The sequence below is a fragment of the Canis lupus genome, chromosome 20 (assembly GCF_011100685.1).
Source record: "Canis lupus familiaris isolate Mischka breed German Shepherd chromosome 20, alternate assembly UU_Cfam_GSD_1.0, whole genome shotgun sequence".
Lineage (NCBI taxonomy): Eukaryota > Metazoa > Chordata > Mammalia > Carnivora > Canidae > Canis > Canis lupus.
In genome coordinates this window covers 54,257,541-54,280,016 of record NC_049241.1, presented here as the reverse complement: position 1 = coordinate 54,280,016, position 22,476 = coordinate 54,257,541, and the positions used below count along the sequence as shown (strand labels likewise).

Here is a 22,476-nt window from a genome sequence, read left to right as displayed (position 1 = left end):
CCTTCAAGCCACGCACGGGTAAATGAACCACAGCGCAGCCGCACGATAAAAAGGAACAAGCAACACATTCAGGCAACAACACGGAGGGATCTTCTGCGCATTTTGCCAAGTGACAGAAGCCACACACAAAGGGCTGCATGCCGTGCGGTTCCATTTATACGACGATCTGGAAAAGGCAAAACTCCAGGGATGGGAAACAGATGAGTGGTTCCAAGGGACCAACGGGGCAGGGGACTGACTTCAAAGGGCCGGCGTGAGGGGACGTGGGGGAGGACGGAAGTGATCCGCATGGCGCTGTGGTGGCAGATGCACAACCACATGTCAAAACCCGGAATTTCACTGAAAACAAACTAAAACAGCAATAACCACCACCAGACGGGCAGGAGGAGGGGTCCACAATGGAATGTAGACTGTGACGAATGGATCTAACCAGACCACAAACGCAGACCTAACCACACCGATAAGATGGAGCCACAGGGCTGTCATAAACGACCTAGTGAAGAAGCCGTGTTTTGGCTGGACACTGGGAGGCCCAAGACCAAGCAAGCGACACACGGACACTGTCCTCACACTGGTAAATTTCCTTCTCCCAGGAAGTACCCGTCAGCAATTTGGAAACTACCTTCCGAGTCCGCTGGAGCTCAACAGTAAGAGGGTCAGGTTTCTCCCTTCAGAGAAAGTTCAACTAAGCGATGGAGGAATGCTAGAAAAGACTTGTTGGTGCAGGACTGGAGGTGGAAGCACTGGTATGAGCTGATGTTCACTGTGATATACGCGCTGACAGATGGACGCAGAAAAAAACGCAGGCGGGGGCAGTGAGCACAGGTGACCCTTGACCAACACAGGGGTTAAGGCTGCCGATCTCCTCTCACCCCCTGACCCCCCTCACCCCAGCAGTCCAAAATCTGCATATAAGCTTTTGGTGCCCCCAAAGCTTAACTACTACTAATAGCCTACTGTTGACTAGAAGCCTTACCAGTAATATAAACTGTTGATAAACACATCTTGTATGTTTTGTTATTACATACTGTAATCTTTAACAATAAAGCTAGAGAAAATAAAATGTTACTTAAAAAATCATAAGGAAGAAAAAAATACATTTACAGTCCTAAGCAGTGTTTATCCAAAAATCCACATCAAAGTGGACTCACACAGTTTGAACCCATGCTGTTCAAGGGTCAACTGTACACGTGCACATATCTCCCAGCTCTATCACAGGAGAGATCCAAAGGCAGTGATACCCTAGCAAAAAGCACACTTCACTCCCAGATCTTGGCTTTTATGTACCGTTGTTTAACAAAGGGGAGCAGGGCTCCTGTAGAACTGGCTGATTCTAGGGCCAGAGCAGGGAAACCCAAGACAAGCCTGAGAACCCTATGGTGCCCGAAAACCCATGGGGACATAACGAAAAGGCACAGGGGTTCCCCTGAAGGAGGTCCCATTGGTCAGAGTGAGATCAGTTGGAAAACAATAATAGGACTGGATTATAATCTAAAGGGAAAAAAACAAATATCCATGAATCCATATTGATATAAATGAATGAATGAATAAGTATGTAAATGGGGAAGAAGGGACAACTCTTCCTTACAGAAAAACTCCAATGAATAATGAAAGACATGAAGGAAATGGAAATCATCATCAACACCACTGATGGATTGCTGAAACATATACCAGATGAAAACTGAAAAAGAAACAGGTTAACTGCATAGTTTCAAAGTATCTCCTTCAAATAGATACTAGTTACCATGGTGGTTTGAACCATGCCCACCAGGATGTGAAGCTGAATTTCTCTCTGCCTGAGTGTGGGCTGGACTTGAGTTACTTCTAATAACTGGAAAGAGATAAATAGTAACAACAGTGGGGAGGCCTGGCAGGCAGCGGCTTAACAAAGGGATGGAGGTTAACAACCTTAGTAACAGGTGGAGTTAATATCAAGTCCTGCCTAGTATGATGTGATGGGGGGGGGTGCTCTTCACCTCTGTGGTCTTATCAAAATCTGTAATCCTATATAATCATGAGAAAACACCAAACAAACCCAAGTTGAAGGGCATTCTTCAAAATGCGTGGCTAGTGCTTTTTTAAAATGTCAGAGTCAGAAAAGACAAGGAAAAGCAGAGAAACTGTCACAGACTGAAGGAGGCAAAAGAGACATGATGCTAAATGCAATGTAGGATCCTAAAGTAGATCCCAGAACTGAAAAAGAACACTAGGAAATGGGGAAATCCACTAGGAAATGGGGAAGTCTATAAATCTGAATTAATACTGTGTGCTGTGGTCATATAAACATTACAGAAGCAGGATGTGGAGAATATGAGGACCCTGCACAGTCTCTGCAACTGTGTTTCTAAAATTATTTCAAAATTAAAATCTACCAAAAAAAAAAAAAAATCTTGACCATAAGACAGTCCATACTTGGCTATTAATGAAACACCTTTATGTACATCTGGAGCAACTTGAGGTGGTTTTTTTTTTTTTTTTTTTTAAGATTTTATTTATTTATTTATTCATGAGAGACACAGAGAGAGAGAGAGAGGCAGAGACACAGGTAGAAGGAGAAGCAGGCTCCATGGAGGGAGCCTGATGTGGGACTCGATCCCGGGTCTCCAGGATCAGGCCCTGGGCTGAAGGCAGCGCTAAACCGCTGAGCCGCCTGGGCTGCCCCGCAACTTGAGTTTGTAAATCTACTTCTTCAAATGTGAATTTCATGGAATCTAAATACAGATCAAATCTGCCTGATAAAATTTCGTGTCCACATTGAGATGATTCAGTAAGTGTGATTACACGTACCAAATTTCCAATACTTAATATGAAAAAAGAATATAAAATATCTCAGGAATTTGAAAATACTGATTGCATGTTGACCCAATGTTTTAGAGATAGTGGGCTAAGTTACATTATTAAAATTAATTTCACCTGTTTCTTTTTTGACCTTTCTAAATGTGGCTACTAAAAACAATTTTTTAAAAAAGATTTTATTTATTTATTCATGAGAGACAGAGAGAGAGAGAGGCCGAGACATAGGCAAAGAGAGAAGCAGGCTCCTCTCAAGGAGCCCGATGTGAGACTCAATCCTGGGACCCCAGGATCACGCCCTGGACCAAAGACAAGTGCCTAACCGCTCAGTCACCCAGGCGTTCTGACTAAAAACACTTTAATTACATGGGGGGCTTAAATATTTCTACTGGACAGCCAGCATATGCAATGTAATTCATACACTGGAACAGGAAGGGCTTCCAATGCATCTGGCCACTTCCAGGACAACATGCAGATATAAAGGGAGCATTTCAGCAAAACTCCACTTACTTTCTTGGTCCTAGGACACCAAGTTCCAAACACACTGCCCTTGTCCTGAGTGGCCCTAGCATACTGGTCTAGTTCACTTTCCACAGGAATAAATCAGCCATAGCTCAAACGGGCTTCTGGGTCAACATGTTATCAAGGGCATCTGGATGCCCCTCAATGACCCTGAACTCCCTACTCAAGGATGTTCACGTTATACATTCATTCTGTCCAATACTGTGTTTTGCTGTCAGTGTTTAAGAACAGGGACCTATCCAGGGGCACCTGGGTGGCTCAGTGATTGAGCGTCTGCCTCTGGCTCAGATTATGATCCTGGGGTCCTGGGATCAAGTCCTGCATCAGGTTCCCCACAGGGAGCCTGCTTCGCCCTCTGCCTATGTCTCTGCCTCTCTCTCTGTGTCTCTCATGAATAAATAAAATCTTCAAAAAATATATAAAAATAACAATAAAAAAAATACAGGGACCTATCCAGAATTCATACAACTCAACAACAAAAAGACTACTCAATTAAAAACTGGGCAAAAGCCTCGAATACATGTTTTTTCAGAGAAGATCTGTGACTGGCCAACGAGCACATGAAAAGACGCTTGGCATAATCAGTCACTTTGGAAATGCAATTCAAAACCACAATGAGATACCACTTCACACCCACTAGGATGGCTATGGTTGAAAAAAACTAATAAGTAAAAAAAGGAAGGAAGTGCTGGCAAGGATGTAGAGGAAACGAGCCCTCACACACTGCTGGCAGGAATGTAAAAACAGTTTAGCGACCCTGGAAAATAGTTTGGTGGTCCCTTAAAGAGTTAAACATAGAGGGGACGCCTGGCTGGCTCAGTCAGAAGAGCATGTGACTCCTGATCATGGGGTCATGATTTCAAGCCCCACATTGGGTATTGAGATGAAAAAAAAAAAGTTAAACACAGAAATACCATGACACACCAATTCCACTCCTAGGAATCCACCCAAAGAGAGTGAAGACTGGTATTCAGACAAGCACACGCACATACATGTTCATGGCAGCAGACGATTCATGACAGCCAAAAGCTGCGAACAGCTCAAATGTCCATTGGCTGTGCCACATCCATGCCGTGGAATGTTACTCAGGCACGAAGAAGGACAGTATGATATATGCTACAATGCAGATGAACTCAGAAATGTTCCACCAAGTGAAAGGAGCCAGATACCAAGGTAACATGAGGAATAAGTGCTCAACGGGCATAGCCTTTCTTTTGGGGCTGAAGAAAATATTCTGGAACTAGATACAGGTGGTGGTTGTGTAACACTGTGAATGCACTAAAATGCCACTGAACTGTTCACTTAAAACTGGTTAATTTTCTGTTCTAGGAATTTCACCTCAGTCTCTAAAAAGGTCGGGGGGGGGGGGGCACCATACAGCAGTCGTGTCACAAGACTTCTTGAGGTACACAGCTGCCCCCTCTAGAATCCATCTGGTCTGTCCATTCATTCATTCCACAAATATTTACCCAGGGCCATCTCTGTGCTGGAGGCCAGGACAGCCGAGAGCGTGACTGACGGACGGGGTGCTGCCCTCGAGAGCTAACATTCTAGAGGCAGAAACAGACATCACACAAATCAACACAAACACATTTAAGTTCCAAGGAAAAGCAAAAAGCACAGTGTTCCAGGAGAGAGAAGGGAAGACCAGACTCCGAGAGGAAGGGGAGGGCAGACCTCTCCTGGCTTTCCTCTGTCCTCACTGTGGAGTCTGGGGCAGGTTAATGTCCCTCATCTGTCATTTTCCTGCCTGTAAAATGAGCCCCTGGCCTAGGTTATCATTAAATGCTCGTTTCCTAAAGATAAAATTATCTGAAGTACGGCAATATTAAAAAAAAAAAATCCCATAATCATCTCAATAAATGTAGAAAAGAACACTGGACATAATTCAATGCTCTTTTTTGATGAAAAACAACACTCAGCAAACTAGAAACAGAAGGAAACTATCTCAACATAATAAAAGCCACATATAGAAAACCCACAGGCAACACCACACTCAAGGGGGAAAGATGGAGCCCTTTTCCTCCAAGATCAGCAACAAGGCCGGGATGCCTCTCGCCACTTGTATTTAACACAGTGCTGGAAGTCATGGCCAGAGCACAAGGCAAGAAAAAGAAAAGCTAAAACAAAAGCATCAAAATTGGAAAGGAAAAAGCAAAATTATTGTTAGCAGATGATATCCTCTTATTTTTTTTAAAAGATTTTACTTGTTTATTCATGAGAGACACAGAGAGAGGCAGAGACACAGGCAGAGGGAGAAGCAGGCTCCATGCAGGGAGCCCGACGTGGGACTCAATCCTGGGACCCTGGGATCACAGCCTGAGCCGAAGGCAGATGCTCAACCGCTGAGCCACCCAAGCGTCCCAGATATCCTCTTATATGTAGAAGACCCTAAGACACACCACACACACACACACACACACAAACTGTTCAAACAAATAAATCAGCAAAGTTATGGGATACAAAATCAACACAAAAAAATCAACTGCATTTCTATATGCTAACAAGGAACAAAGTGAGAACAAATCCACTTACAATAGCATCAAAAAGAGTAAAATACTTAGGAATTAACCAAGGAGGTAAAAGATTTGTACAATAAAAACTACAAAACACCACTGAAAGAAATGAAAAAAAGACAGAAATGGAAAGACATCTATATTTGTGGACTGGAAGGCTTCATATTGTTAATATTTCAACACTGATGGATAGAAGCAGAAAAATGTTCACCATGAGCCTGGAAGGCTGACCTATAGACTGCATAGTTCTGGTAAGGATCAGATACATGCCGGTTGCTACATTCTTCAAGGGGCTCATGACTGCCTCTACATCTCACCGATAGTTAACATCGAACTGAGTGATAAGCACCAGAGAAATCTTGCGAAAGTAGTTTTTCAAGTAGAAATTTGAAGAAAACATTTATGACCTAATACTCCTTGCCCATCCCTTCCCCCTTCAGCACTAAGCATATAACTACCAGCTCTATACAACAAAAGTAGAGCCCCTTTCTGCCCATGGGTCTTGTCCCTGTGCTACTTACATAAACTAAGTTGCACCATACCCCGTCTCAGGAATTCTTTCTTGGCCATTGCACTCAGCGACCTTGCAACAGTACTTGCAACAGTACTTTCCACAACAGCTGTTGTGGAAAACAGCATGGTGGTTCTTCAGAATATTAAAAATAGATTTACCATATGTCCTAGTAATTGCATGTCTGGATATATACCCAAAAGAATTAAAGCAGGATCTCAAAGAGATACTTCTATGTTCATGTTCATAATGGCAGTGTTCACAGGAGCTAAAACATGGAAGCAACTCAAGTGTCTCTAGATAGATAAATGGATAAGCAAAATGCGGCGGCTATATCCACACAGTACTATTTTTAAAAGTACTCCTTTAAAAAAAGGAATGAGGCACTGACCCATGCTACAACATGGATGAACCCTGAGAACATGGCGCTCAGCAGAGAGACCCAAATAACAAAGGACCAGCATTGTACGAGGTCCCTACAACAGGCAAGTTCACAGAGAAAGAAAGTAGAACAGAGGTTCCCAAGGGCAGGGGGAGGAGAGATTGTTTCATTGGCATGGTTTTATTTGGGATGATCAAAAAGCTCTGGAAATAGTAGTGACGGTTGCACAGTACTGTACATGTGCTTGATGCCATGGAGTTGTACATTTAAAAATGGCTAAAATGATAAGTATTATGTCACAGACACACACACCCTCACACACTACAAACTGGTAAAGGCAAAATCAATAAAATGGACTCCATCAAAACCAAGAACTTCTGTCCTTTGCAAGACAGTCCTGAGAGCCTGAGGAGACAAGCCACCAATTAAAAGTATTGTAAAGGACTAGTATCCAGAAATATAAAGAAATCTCCCAAATTCAGTAAGAAAACAGACAACTTTTAGAAAATGGCAGACACTCTGAACATTCAGACACTTCTTTAGAGAGAATAACAAAGATGCATAGGAAAACACACTCATCGCCTTTAGTCATTAGGGAAAAGTCCAGAACCAGATGGTTTCACTGGTAAACTCTACCAAATATTCAAAGAATTAACACCTTTCTACTCAAACTCTTCCGAAACCAGAAGAGGAAGGAATACTTCCTAACATATTCTAAGAAGCCAGCATTACTTCAATACCAAAGACAAAAAACCCCACAAGAGAACAGGCCAATATTCCCTACAAATAAAGATTCCTCAAAGAAACACTAGCATTTAATATACTTAAGATTGGGATCCCTGGGTGGCGCAGCGGTTTGGCGCCTGCCTTTGGCCCAAGGCGTGATCCTGGAGACCCAGGATCGAATCCCACGTCGGGCTCCCGGTGCATGGAGCCTGCTTCTCCCTCTGCCTATGTCTCTGCCTCTCTCTCTCTCTCTGTGTGACTATCATAAACAAAATAAAAATTAAAAAAAAAATAATAATATACTTAAGATTATATACATAACCACTATCTATCCCAGGAATGCAAGGGTGGTTCAATGTAAGAAAACCAATCAAAACATAATATGGCCACATTAATAAAACAAAAACAAGGGACGCCTCGGTGGCTCAGCAGTTGAGTTTCTGCCTTCATCTCAGGGCGTGATCCCCGGGTCCAGGGATCGAGTCCCACATCAGGCTCCCTGCAGGGAACCTGCATCTCCCTCTGCCTATGTCTCTGCCACTCTCTCTGTCTCTCATGAATAAATAGAAATCTTTAAAAATAAAAACAAACAAAGGAAAACAACCCAAGTGATTATCTCAACAGAGGCAGAAAAAGAGTTCACAAAAATGTAAGGCCCTTTCATGATGAAAACACACAGAAAGCTAGGAACAGAAGGGAGCTTCCTTAACCTGGAAAGGACAAACATGAAAAACCTACCATGAACACCATACTCAATGGCAGAAGACTGAAAACTCAGCCTTAAGCTTTAAAACTTAAGATGAGGAATAAGCTAAGGATGGGCCACTTTCACCATTACTATTCAATACTGTACTGGAAGTCCTAGCCAGAGCAATGAGGCAAGAGGGAGGGAAAGGAGGGAGGTGGGCATCCAAGTTGGAAAGGAAGAAGTAAAATTATGTCCACTTGCTGATAGTATCTCACATGTAGAAAATCCCAAAGAAGCTACAAAAAAATAAACAGGTTCAGTAAAGTTGCAAGCATAAGATCAACACACAAAAATCAGTTGTTTCTACATACCACCAACGAACAATCCAAGAAGGAAATTAAAACGATTCCACTTACAACAGCATGCAAAAGAATAAAATACCTAGGAATGAATTTAAACAAGAAGGTAAATGACTTGTATACTGAAAAGTACAGAAAAATGCTGAAATTAAAGAAAACTTAATTAAATGGAAAGACTTCCCATGTTTGTGGATTGGAAGACTTAATATCGTTAGAAGAGTAATGTCTCCCAAGTGATTTACAGATTCAATGCAATCCATATCAAAATTCCAGTGGTCTTTTTTGCAAGAACGGAAAGCCAAACATAAAACTCATATGGAATCGCAGAGGCCTCAAAAAACCAAAACCCACATTAAAAAATAAACAAACAAAACCCCCACAAAATCAGAGGGCTGTCATTTCCTAATTTCAAAACTTCCTATAAAATTACAACAATCAAAATATAATGTCACAAAGACCAATGGAATAGAATTGAGAGTTCAGAAATAAACCCAAATATCTATGGCCACCTAATCTTCAACAAGAATGCTAAGACAACTCAACAAGAAGAGTAGTCTCTCAAGCAAATGGTGCTGGGACAAACCAATAATCACATGCAAAAGAATGAATTGAGCCCCATCTGATGGCATTTATAGAAATTAACTCAAAATTATACACTACCTAAATATAAGATGTAAAACTATAAAAGTAAAGTAAACACAGGAAAAACATTCACAACTTTTGATTTGGCAATGGAGTCTGAGATTTTATATTCTAAGTGTGAATAACAAACAAAAATAGATAAATTGAACTTCATAAAAATCAAAAACTTTTACACATAAAAGGACATAATCAGAACATGATAAAACAATCTATGGGATGGGAGAAAATATTTGTAAGTCACACATCTGGTAAGGGTTTACTATCCAGAACATATAAAGAACTCATAACTCCACAACAAAAGTCCAATTAAAAACAATCCAATTAAAAATAGACTTAGGAAGTATATAGCCATTTCTCCAAACAGGGTATACAAATGGCCAATAAGCTTGGGAAATATTCACTATCATTGGTCTTTAAGGAAATGTATATCGAAACCTCAATGAGATACCATTTCATACTCACTAGGAAGGCTATAAAAAAAATTTTTTTTTAAGATTTTTTTTTTTTATTCCTGAGAGAGAGAGAGAGAGAGAGAGAGAGGCAGAGACACAGGCAGAGGGAGAAGCAGGCTCCATACAAGGAGGCCAATGTGGGACTCAATCCTGGGACTCCAGGATCACGCCCCAGGCTGAAGGCAGGCGCTAAACCACTGAGCCATCCAGGCATCCCCCCCGCCAATTTTTTTTAATGGAAAATAACAAGCATCAAGGAGTTTGTGGGAAATAGGGGCCCTTGTACATTGTTGGTGGGAATATAAAATGGTGCAGCCAGTATAGCAAGCAGTTTGGCAGTTCCTCGTAAAGGTTAAAGACAGAATTAACACATGACCCAGCAATTCCACTCCTAGGTACACACCCAAAAGAAATCGAAACTGGAACTCCAACACGTACATGGACAAGGATGCTTATAGCAGCACGATTCACAGTAGCAAATAAGCGGAAGCAGCCCACATGTCTACCAACAGATGAACGAATAAACAAATTATAGCGTAGATGATCCTCACTGTTCATGCATTCCATATTTGTAAGTTTGGCTACTCACTAAAATGTATTTATAAACCGAAAATCAACACTTGTGGCTTTCACATTCGTTCACAGACATGCATGGAGGGGCGAAAACTTTGAGCTTCCCGACATGCTCGTACCCAGCTGACACAGAACATGGTGGAGCTCTGCCTTCCTGTCTCAGCTCTCAGGCTGTCAACAGTGACCTTCTCGTGGTCTGTTCAGTGCCATAGTTTTCACATTTTGTGCTTTTTGTTGGTGATTTTGCTGTCTGAAAGAGCCCCAGGAATGAAGCTGAAATGTTATGTAGGGCCTAAACACAGGACGGCTGTGAGGTGCCTTACAAAGAAAATCCGTTAGGCGTGGTTCAGGCAGCTGGCCGTGAGTTCAGAGTTAATGAAGTCACAGTACACATTAAATACGGTGTCTGTAGACGAAAACACACAGAACACATGGCCACATATCAATCAGTCGACGAACGTAGGACCAGAGGCTCCCAGGAGCCCAATCCTGCATTCCCTTCCCCTGGCAACAGTGGCTCAGTTGTCACTAATTCTGTGCTGATGGGGATGTTACAGAACATGACCCCTGTGACTAAGGGGAATGGCCTGTGTAGCCACCACACGCTGCAGTGTTACTCAGTCATAAGAAGAAATGGAGCATCGACACACGCTGCAAAGCAGGGGAACCTTGGAAAAACAACACTAAGTGAAAGCAGCCAGACACCAAAGGACACAAATTGTATGGCTCCTTTCAGATGAAGTGTCTGGAATAGGCAAACCCATGGGAAAGAAAGCAGGTTTGAGGTTATCAGAAGGTGCGGGTGGGGACAATGGAGAGATGGAAAATTTTGACTTTAAAATGGTTAACTACAGGGGATCCCTGCGGGGGCTCAGTAGTTTAGCACCTGCCTTCGGCCCAGAGCATGATCCTGGAGTCCCAGGATCGAGTCCCACATTGGGCTCCCTGCATGGAGCCTGCTTCTCCCTCTGCCTGTGTCTCTGCCTCCCTCCCTCTCTCCCTCTCTCTGTCTCTCATGAGTAAATAAAATCTTAAAGGAAAAAATTAAATAAAATGGTTAACTACAGGGATGCCTGGGTGGCTCAGCAGTTGAGCAGAGTCTGCCTTTGGCTAAGGTCATGATCCCAGGGTCCTGCGATCAAAGCCCACACCAGGCTCACCACAGGGAGCCTGCTTCTCCCTCTGTGTCTCTCATGAATAAATAATTAAAATCTTAAAAATAAAATAAAATAGTTAACTGTATGTGAATTTCACCTCTATCGGAAAAGACTTTATTTGATAACTGTGGTATCATAGAAAGACATCTGGGCTTTGTTCCTGGTTCCTGGCACAGATCTCCAAAACCTTTGGAATGTCCTGAGTGATGGGGCATCTTTGGTTCTAAGGAGGCAACCCTCGGTGGGCCCCTAGACAGGGGTGGTGGGATGGGGCTGGTTGCCAGAAAGACCAAGCCTTGATGAAAAGACTGAATCTTCCAGCCCCACCTCCCAACTTCCAGAGACGGGTGAGGGGTTGAAGGCTGTGACTCACCAATGCCCAGTGATCTTAATCAGTCATGCCTATGTAATGAACCTCCATAAAAACCCCTAACCAATGGGGCCTGGAGAGCACCACGTTGGTGAATTCAGGAGGTGCTGGGAGGGTAGCGTGCCATGGGAGAACACAGAAGCTCTACACCTCCAACCTCACACACCTCTTCCGTATGGTCGTTCTTCAATTGTATCCCTTATAATCAACTGTTAAGTAAAACGTTTGTCAGAGTTTTCCAGGCTTTTCTAGCAAATTATGTAACCTGAAGAGGGGAGAACTCATCAGTTAAAAATATGGAAGGCCTGGGCTTGCAACTGGCATTTCAAGTGGGGGCAGTTCTATGGGGCCGAGTCCTTAACCTCTGGGGCCTGTCCTAGCTGCAAATAGATAATGTCAGAATTGAATCTAATTGTAGGACACCCAACCAGTGTCTGCAGAGTCAGAGCTGGAGAAGTGGCCTTAGAAAGGACACCTCCCATTTGGGGTCAGAAGTGGTATAATAAAAATGCTCACTAATGCACATATTATTCTTGTAATAAGACAAAGCTCCCCCTCCCAGTCCAATTTTTTTTCCCGTTGGGGTAAAGGAGTGCTTTATGTGTAAAAGAACATCCTGCCAACAGGTCAGACGGAGTGCGGCCTCACATAAGTACTACTGCCAAACACCACATAAAGTAGAATTCCTTCATTTTACGGACAATGCCATAGTCAGGGTCAGGAGAGGCTAAAAACCCCTCAGGCTTACACGAGAAAATGTCCTGTGCTTGAGAAAGTGCCTTTTTTTTTTTTTTTTTTCCTGTGGGCATAGATCCACCCCACTCACCAGAAAAGCTAAAGGTCATCTTTCTTCATCTCTGGAACCCTGACCTCCTCTGGGCCTGTGGGCCTCAGAAGCTGCTGTCTCCACTCACCTTTCTTACGCAGATTAACCAGCAGGAGAGGACACCATCCCCACAGCAACAGTAATAACACACGCTTACCAAATGCTCCTAAGTGATGGGCACTGGGCCAAGTGCTTTGCCTTTCATCTCTCTGAGTCTTCCCACCAGCCCTGAAAACCCCATCTTGGAGATAGAGAAACTGAGGCCCAGGGAAGTAACCTGTCCACTCACTTCCCCCTCTGCCTACTGTCTCAAAGATCAACTTCCCTCACCTACAGCTGAAGAACCAAATGCAACTCTTGCCTATAGTCAGGGTGGAAAAGCCATCAGGAGATCCATTCATAATGCCCCTGCTTCAACCAGTACTCTAAACCTATAGAAGCTCCTTTTGCAGAGAACTGGTGTTCACTTCCCCACAACTGTCTGATTTTCACAAAACTTCAAAAACAGGGACCTGCATTCAGACAGCTGCAGAACACAATACCTAAAACACTGGCCCTGTCCCCCAGATGTAAGCAAACACCAGGATTTGTGACCAGCGGACGCCCTAGGTCATGCCTGTCTGGGGTATGTATGTAACAGGTGTACATACACAATCACAGGCTCTGCTGGCTCGAATCCCAGTCTGCCAATTACTGCGTGGCCTTCACCAAGTGACCGGCTATCCAGGAGCTCCTTCCTCCAGAGACTGGGGAGATCAGCTCCCGCCAGGCCTCCTCTGGAGACTCAGTAAGCACCTGCTTAGCAGAGCACCTGGCCCAGGGCACACACCCCACAGGACCTGTGTGTTGCTGGACTCACAAGTCCCTGGCCCCTCCCACAGCAGGCCTGCCTTCCTGGGCTTTCCCAGTGCAGGGCCGCCCTCTAGAGCTCTGGGGGCAAAACCTCCTCCAGGAACAGAGAAGTCCAGCATTTGTCCTGAGTAAGAACATGCTGCAGTTCTGCACTCAGGCTCACAGAGGCACTGCTGCCCCAGGCACATGAGCCTCTACAGGAATCGGTCAGACAAGTCAACACCAAGGAACAGGATCTCCCCCCCCTTTTTTTTTAAACAGAAAAAACAGCTGTGCACCAACAGATTTCAAATGGAAACACGAGCCGAAATTTTAAAAACCTACGATACCTAAAATGAGAGAACCATACTGTTAAGTAAATTGTACCTCAAGAAACCAGACTCCAACAAAACCTCTTAACTTGAACCAGAGGCCACCCTGGATTGCTGGACACACAAGGGTGGTGAGCTGCACACGTGCGCCCTCTAAAGGGGCACCTGGGGAAGTGGCGGCATGCCAGGGAGGGCAAAGAGCTGGGACTAGAAGCTCCAGGGGCACTGGGTCCACCCTGCCCTTGCAACACACACACACACACACACACACACACACACACACACACATATGCCTGCTCACTCCAAGTAAGAAAGTCCAGGGATCCTGACTGGACTGAAAAGAGCACACAGGGATTTAGAACACCCTCAGAGGGGTCCTCTCTGCTTCCTCTTCGATGCCCCAGTATAGGTGAGGGTGCTGTGCCCAGGAGGGACAAGTCCTACGGCCAAAGGCTCACCAGGAATTCCCTTTGTTCCCCACCAGGGGCAGGACGGAGGGGTGGAACCTTGGGAACTCAGTATGGAAGTCCGGCTGCAGGGCTCAAGAGAGCACTACAAGACCCTGAGACGCAGTGGCCCAGGGTGGAGACCTTCCCTGTGGCTCCTCCAGGGGTGCGCAGGTTGCATCTGCAAATTGGGTTTCATAACACCTGGGGCTTCTGCATGTGGCTGGCCTAGGTCTCCCCCACCGCACAAGGCTGAGAAGGGGGTCTCAATAAACAGCGCCAACCACGCCCACCCAAACACCCCGAACACGTAGCCAGCCCCACAAAGCCACCTGCCAAGCCAGAGGACTGCAAAGGTCAGGCACTTGATTCTCCCTCCAAGAGCTCCCTGGCCACCCTCAGATACGTGGTCTGAGATTCGATACACACAGGGTAGCTCAGCCTGGAGGGCCGCTCTCACGTGCAGTTCCCACGCAGACCAAAACATAAAAAGGGAGAGAAGCGGCTCTTCTCTGGGACAAGTGTTCTTTTTTTTCTTTTTTTTTTTTTTTTTAATTTTTTATTTATGATAGTCACACACAGAGAGAGAGAGAGAGGCAGAGACATAGGCAGAGGGAGAAGCAGGCTCCATGCACCGGGAGCCTGATGCGGGATTCGATCCCAGGTCTCCAGGATCGCGCCCTGGCCCAAAGGCAGGTGCCAAACCGCTGCGCCACCCAGGGATCCCGACAAGTGTTCTTAATCACTGAAATGATCTCCTGGCGTCGGGAGGTGAACTTCACTTCATAAAATCCCAGGTAGTGGACGTGCCAGAAGGGAGGAAATGCTGGGCCACCTCGGCTCTCCGCCAACCTGCTGTGTAAGCTGGAGCAGGAGACACTCTCTCTGGGGCTCAGTCCACAGCAATCTTGAGGGGCTTGGAGACACAGGGGCCTGGCTCGAGCCTCAAAATCAGAAAAAAATGCTGCTCTGGTAAACAACCTAAGTACCCACTGAAGGATAAATGGATCAAGAAAATGTGGCAAGCGCTCACACAAACAGCGGAATATTATTTGGCTTGGGATTTGGACCTTGGGAAATCTCAATGGGCTTGAAATTTTGAAGAAGAAAATCCTTCACAGATGAACCTGGAGAAATTATGCTAAGTGAAATAAGCCAGACAGAGAAAGACAGACACCAACTGTATCACTTATATGTGGGACCTAAAAAATAAAAAATTCTAGAAAGAGTAGAAAGTAGTTATCAGAGGCAGTGGGGAGAGGTTGGTGAAAGGCTGCAAATGTTCAGCTGTAGGATGAATAAGGTCTGAGGATCTGATGTGTAACATGGCGACTATAGCTGGTAATTTACCATTACCTGAGATTTGCTGAAAGAGTAGAACTTAAGTGTCCCCCCCACCCTACCCCCACCCAACAAAAGGTGGTAGATGTGTTAGTTGACACAATGGGGAAAATCCTCTTACAAATGTATGCAACTGCCAAATCATCACGTGCTGCACTTTAAATGTCTTATGATTTTGTCAGTTACACCTCAATGAAGCTAAAAACAAACAAAAAAACCCAACGCTTCTGTGTCCTGTAGTGACTGGCAGCCCCGATGGAGCAGTCCTTGCAGGCGCCCACGAGCCCCCACAGAGCCCAGGGAAGACAGAAAGCAGCCCCTAGGCCCAGGTGGGGCTTCCAGCAGCAGACTCTGCAGGCGAGGTGAGGGGTGAGGCAGTAAGGGCTGGGGCTGCTGCCTCCCTGCCCAACGCTGAGCACTACCCCTCCTCTAGAGGGTGAGCGCCCCAGAAGGCTCCGTGCGGCTCATGGCCAAGAAGCTGGAACAGGGTCTGGATGGTCCCCAAGACCCCTCCGAGCTGCCGTGCCTTCTGTGGGGGGTACGTGAAACTGATCAGCATCCCCCAGCCGGCTGGAGGCCTGGGGCAGCGACAGCCACTAACAGAGGCCATAGAAACCACCACAGGACAGGTGCCAGCTAAGGCACAGGCATCAAGTGCTCCTGCCTCTTGCCAACAACTCGAGAGAAAACCTGGACAGCAGCAAGGGTCCCTGGGCCAGGAGAAAGGGCTCCACAAGCCAGTGCCACTGATGCAGCCATGCACAGCCTCTGTGCGGGACTTCCTCCCTTGGGCTCAGCCCCAGCCTCCTGGCAGGCCCTTAGGGGATACCAGGAAGCTGCATGGGTGCCACCAGTGCCCAGATGGCTGCAAACACAGCTCCCAGTAGAGAGAGGAAGGTCTGTGTGTCAGGGACCAGAGAGCAGACAGGTCTCAGGAAACATAAAGGCCTTGCTGGCCTGGGGGACCCCAAACTGCTTCTAAACCTCAAAGGAATGAATCTAGTTAACCCAGAAATGAGCTGTCCCACACCAGCTGCCCCTCAGAACACCAGTGCACATGAATACCAAGAGCTTTCTGCAAATGGACTCAAGCTCCCCAGCCATCAGCAGGCTGCCTTTGTCCCCTCCCAGCACAGGCTCCCCCCCAGGGAGCTAAGAGGCCAGCGACACCTGCCTAGAGACTCACCCCAGCAGGAGTCCCACCTCCACAGTCCCTACCCCCTCTTCCATGCTCCTGGAGCACTGAGAGGCCTCCCCAGGCTGGACTTCGGAAGACTGCCCTACTGCCTGCTGCAGGGCCCGGGCCCAGCCCCAGTCCCAGCAGGGTGGTCTCTCCTCTCCTCCTCTGCCCTTGCTGAAGAGACATGGAGCTTTTGCCCCACACACAGGCTGGCCTCCTCTTTCAAGAGTGGCCACTCCCTTGGCCTGGGGTCTTCTCCCCCAAAAGTCTCGGGGTGATCCAGGCTTCTGTGACCTGGGCCCAAGACGGGCCACAGCCAAATCCCACTGAGTTATACTAGCGAAATGGCACTCGGCTCCCAGTAGGTTAGCACACCTGAGCACCACTCCCACAGGCCCTTGCTGCCTGGTGGTTTGCAGAAGAGCCAGGTATAAACAAGGGACTCATTAGGCAAGTGGTGGCATCAGCTAGCCTCCCAGGGAGCTCTCTCCTTCCTAAAACAAGGCAGAGCTGCCTGCAGTCTAACTGTGCCTATGGAAAAGCACATCTCTGAGCCAGGAAAGCTCACCATGGCCTCTTGGTGGCGCCTGTGAGGAGCAGAGGCAGGCTCCAGAAAGGCTCTTTTTTTGTTTTTGTTTTATTTTAATCCCTGGGCTTTAAAAAAAAAATGCTATGGTTTGAATGTGACCCGTAAAATTCCTTATGTGGAGTCCTAACTCCAGGAGGTGATGGAATGAGGAGGTAGGACCTCAGAAGGTGATCAGGTCCTGGGGGTAGAGCCCTCTTAAATGGGATGAGTGTTAAGGAAGAGACTGGGGCACCTGGGTGGCTCAGTCAGTTAAGCGTCTGCCTTTGACTCAGATCATAATCCCAGGGTCAGGCTCCCTGCTCAGTGGGGAGCCTGCTTCTCCCTCTGTCCCTCTCCCCACTCATGTTTTTTTATTCTCTCTCAAATAAATTAACAGTAATAATAATAATAATAATAATACCCGACACAGACCTCCTGAGGACAGAGCAAGTCTGTGACCCAGAGAGGGCCCTCCCCCGCTGAGTGGTCACACTGATATAGGGCGTCCCAGCCTCCAGAACTGTAAGCAGTAAATTTCTGTTGTTTATATAGCAGCCCAGACAAAATAAAACACATGTAAATATATATATATATATATATATATATATATATATATATATACACACACACACACACACACATTGTGTTTAAAAAAAAACACATGGAAGAAAATAAAACAAAAACCCCTTACAATCCTACCACCTAGATTACCCTTTTAACATTTTTGGTGGACCCAATCCCTTTTCTCTATGAATAATATACATAAGCTTACTTCTTTCACTCAACAATATTAACCCCCCACCCCCACCCCCCCAGGTCATTGAAGGTTCTGTACAGATGCACCATAAACACATCTAATCACTGGCCTACCACTGGACGTTTACGTAATTCCTGCATCTTGGCCACTGCTTCTGGCCCGGTGACTAAGCCCCTGAGACCATCCACAGAACCTGGCCCTGTCGCGGCATGTCATGGCTGACACACACCTACAGGGCAACTGAGTGGGAGGCCATGTCCGCCTGCACTCCCCACCGCTGTCCCAGCAGGCCAGTTCCCCAGCCCCACCTTTCACAGGAGATGGACACCACACTCCATGGAGCCAGCACACTACCCAATGTCTGCGCCGAGTGATTCCAACATGCATCCCTGGCTCGACCTCCCCCTCTGTGAACTGTGTGTCCTTCTAACTGCTGCTATTCCAGGATCCTACCTTGTTTTTGAAGTACACCTCGATGGGCATGATGAAGCCAGCGTAACCCGACTCCTCCACTTTGTAAGGGGGCTCCTTGCACACTAAAAAGAAAGGGAAAAATGCATCATCAGCTTCCCGCACATTCCAAGGCCCAGCCGCCAGCAGCAGTAAACTGGTGGCCCCTCCGTGCCTCTTCTCGGGGGCTCAGCTGGCCTCACAGGACTGGCTTTTCAGGAGGCCAGCTCCCCCTGGGAGTGTCGAATCCCATGGAATTCGAAGCACCGCAGGGCAGAGAAGGAGCAGAGCAGGAGAAAGGTGACCCCGCCACAGGAGGAAAGCCACTGAGGGGTGCAGGAAGGGGCCTGAGACTAGCTAAGACAGAGGAGCCACTGCCAGCCACAGGCCGCACAAGTTCAACCGAATCAGGGCAGTGAGCATAACTCGGGTAAGGTGCCAGACCCCGTGGGGCCCCAGCACCCCCAGCAGAGAGGACAGCATCCACTGCCTGCCACTGCTCACTCAAATACTGGAACAGAGGCCCAGCTGGGTGCCAGTGACACAGACACGGGGAGATGGGAGATGATGAGTCTCTGCTGGGACTCTCCGGGGTTCCATTTTAGTGCCTAACAAAGGCATTCCCAAGTGACTGAATGGAGACTTGTTAACCCCAGAGATTTAAAAAAAGAAAAAAAAAAATGAAACTGAAAAGAACAGCAAAGTACAAGTAAAATGACCTCTAGCAACCACGCCCTCCAGAATGAACCTCAATGTTTTGCTACGCATGCTGTCAGGAAGACACTGTTCTCCTGCTTTTAAGTAAACTAAGTTTTCTACATATTAAAAGAGAAGTTTTTGCTCTGAAAAAAAAAAAAAAAAAAGGAAAAATCAGAGATGCCTACGTGGCTCAGCGGCTGAGCGTCTGCCTTCAGCTCAGGTCGTGAGTCTGGGGTCCTGGGATCGAGTCCCATATCGGGCTCCCTGGGAGGAGCCTGCTTCTCCCTCTGCCTATGTCTCTGCCTCTCTCTCTGTGTCTCTCATAAATAATAAATAAAATCTTAAAAAAGAAAAAAAGGGGATCCTGGGTGGCTTAGCGGTTTAGCGCCTGCCTTTGGCCCAGGGCGCAATCCTGGAGTCCTGGGATCGAGTCCCACATCAGGCTCCCGGCATGGAGCCTGCTTCTCCCTCCTCCTGTGTCTCTGCCTCTCTCTCTCTCTCTCTGTCTATGATAAATAAATAAATAAATCTTAAAAAAAAAAAAAAAAAAAAAACAAGAAAAGAAAAAGAAAAATCAGAGCAGTACAAGTCAGCTCCCCTGGTCCTCCACCTCTCCCTCTCCAGAGGCAATCACTATTGGGAGACAGGAAAACATCCTGCCAATCGTGAAAAACCATTAAGCACATGTCTGCACCAGTCAGGTAATTCTTAAGTGGGCTGGAAACTGCTGGAAAACAGTGCATGGAACATAATGAAAAAGGATTTTTACAAATTAAAATGGTGTAAGGTTTTTCTTTGAAAAGAATCTTTTCAGCTCTGAGGTACCTCATCCAGTATCACACGTTAAAGATCTCATGACTTTCATCTGTCCCAACAAAACTGGCCAACAGGGTAGGTTTGGAATAACTAGGGACCTTCAAAGGCAGGGCCAACTGAAAAGTCTTGTGCGGGACCCCAGTCTGCAAACCACAAGGGAGAAAGGGACCAGCTTGTGGCTCAGGCTTCAGGAGCCCCTCTGGTCTCATTGACCAGGGCAGTCTGGTGCCACAGGACAGCCGCAGGGCTGTGAGCTGGCCTTGGCTCCTGGAACCTTGTCTGAGGCTCCCTCCACCCCATCCCACCCTCTCCAGCTGAAGACCCTGCTCCCTTCAAAGTTGAGCTGGAGGCCAGCTACCAGCTCCCCAGCAGTGTGCTCACTGGGCCCTCTAGTTGCCAGTCCCCACACCCAGCCACAGCAAACACTTCCTGAGGGGGCAGGACCTTGTACACCGTTGGTATGTGAGACTTACTCAACTGGACTGACTTCCCCACCAGGTATCGGCGGAGGGGGGAAGGGGCTCCCAAAACGGCCCCAGGATATGCCATAGCACACAGCATAGCCTCCTGGAGGCCAGTGGTGTCCCTGGCTGCCTCTGTCCAGCACCCTGAACACTGTTACCTGACATCAGGGAATATATGTGAGTTATTATTGCTACCAAATACAGCAGTAACTGCATCCATTCATCCACTCTGGCACTGTCTACATCTGGCAGTGTCAGGTGCCAGAGTGAGGACAGAGGAACAAGGACAGGCTTGGCTTACTCTGGATGTCACCACCCTCAGTCTGATGGTCAGCTCACGTAGAAGTAAGGAGCAGCCCTGCCTCCAGGACAACAAGCTGAGTCAACAGGTAGTAAACCCAGGTGGCCTAGGAACACTATCACAGGTGAGGTCAACAGCCAATCTCTATTCCAGGCAGTCTCCTTCTGCTCCTCAGACATCCTCCTGTGGAGGCTGTGCACCCCAAACCACCTCCTATCCCCCCTTTTAAACCTGCATCTCTGAGCATCCCAGAGCTCAGGACTGCCCACCCCCCCACCAAAGGATCCAAGGCCACCCTGACTCCTCCCTCCCCCAGCTCACCTGTCGTGAAGTGCTATCACATCTACCTCCAAAACACTCTGGGAAGCACCCACCGTCCCGACACCCTATGCCTCTGCTCCAGCCTGGACACCCTGCCTCTCACATGTGTTACCACCCAGCACCTCACTGGCTACACTGCCTCAGGCTCGTTCCTGGGTATCTTCTGCAGAGGCAGCTGTAATGATCATTCTAAACTGTGAACCGGACCATGTCCCCAATGGTCCCCACTGCCTTCAGGACCAATCTCAAGCCCCTCAAGGGTGTTGCAAGGTGATTCGTCATGACCAGCCTCTTCTCTTGCCAGCCTGGCCTCGGGTCCTAGATCCAGCCACACTGATCCTCTCACATCACAGATCATTTCCTTCTGATGACCTCATCTTGAAATTGGGGGGTCCACTCCCTAAACCAGAAGCCCGCTGGTCAACAAAACCTACCCTGCCTTACAAAGAGCTCTCAGTGAGGGTTCCCAACTGCAGGAAAGAGCCCAAAGAAACAGGAGAACACATGAGAACTTAGGGGAAAAAAACAACAAGCTAGAGCCAATGTCCTCAGATCCAAGATATGCCCAACAAATAAAAACAAAATATTTTTAAAAGGCCAGTTAGAGAGTAGGAAAAGGCTCTTGGATGTCAGAGTACTTACAAAAGTACTTTTATAACTCAAAAGAAAGACTAGAAAGTAAAGTTGAGGAAACCTCCCAGGACACAGTGCAAAAAGACACATTTTTAAAGGAGAAGATGTAAAGAAACAATTCAGATTAAACAAATAGTAACAGCAGCTAATACTTATAAAGCACCAACTGTATGCCAGGCACTGTTCTTAAGCACTTTATACATATTAATGCATTATTCCTTAGGACAACCTTGCGAGACAAACAATTGCTTCTGTTTTACAAATGAAAAGATTTAAGCATGGGGGGGGGGGGGTGGCTAAGTAAGAAGCATCCCAGAAAGAAAAAAAGAAAAAATAGAAAGAAATTGTCAAAGAAGTGGAAGAAAACTTTTCAGAGTTAAAAATGAAGCACACCAAACAGCAACATTAAGAACAACAAAAAGACCTCAGAGACAATGCTTATAAAAAATATCCTAGTGCTTCTAGAGAAAAGTAAACAAACTAAAGAGGTCATCTGCAGTACCATCAAAACCCAGAAGCATTGGATTCCTTGGAAGACAATGAAGCAGTATTTTAAAGTTCTCAGTGATAGCAAGTCTCAAACTAAAATATTATACCCAACCGAACTGTCAGTCAAGTAAGAGACCCAAATAAATGGCTCTCTCCAATGTACTAGAAGTCAGAATTTATTTCCCATGTGTCTCTCTTCAGAAATTGCTTAAATAATTAGTCTCTTGGGATATTACTTTAGAAATTCCTCTAGTAAAGCAATAAGCCAAAACATAGGGTAATAGATAAATCCCCCCAGGAGACCAATAAAGTCCCAGGATAATGGCTAAAG

General features: G+C 46.4%; 1 protein-coding gene across 1 annotated transcript in view; it reads right to left on the bottom strand.

Moving 5' to 3' along the window:
* MLLT1 (MLLT1 super elongation complex subunit) overlaps positions 1 to 22,476 on the bottom strand; it is a 67,089-nt gene that overhangs the window by 32,104 nt on the left and 12,509 nt on the right. The window contains 1 exon segment of the mRNA XM_038567590.1: positions 18,426 to 18,508. Within this exon segment, the coding sequence (XP_038423518.1) occupies positions 18,426 to 18,508 (83 nt within the window).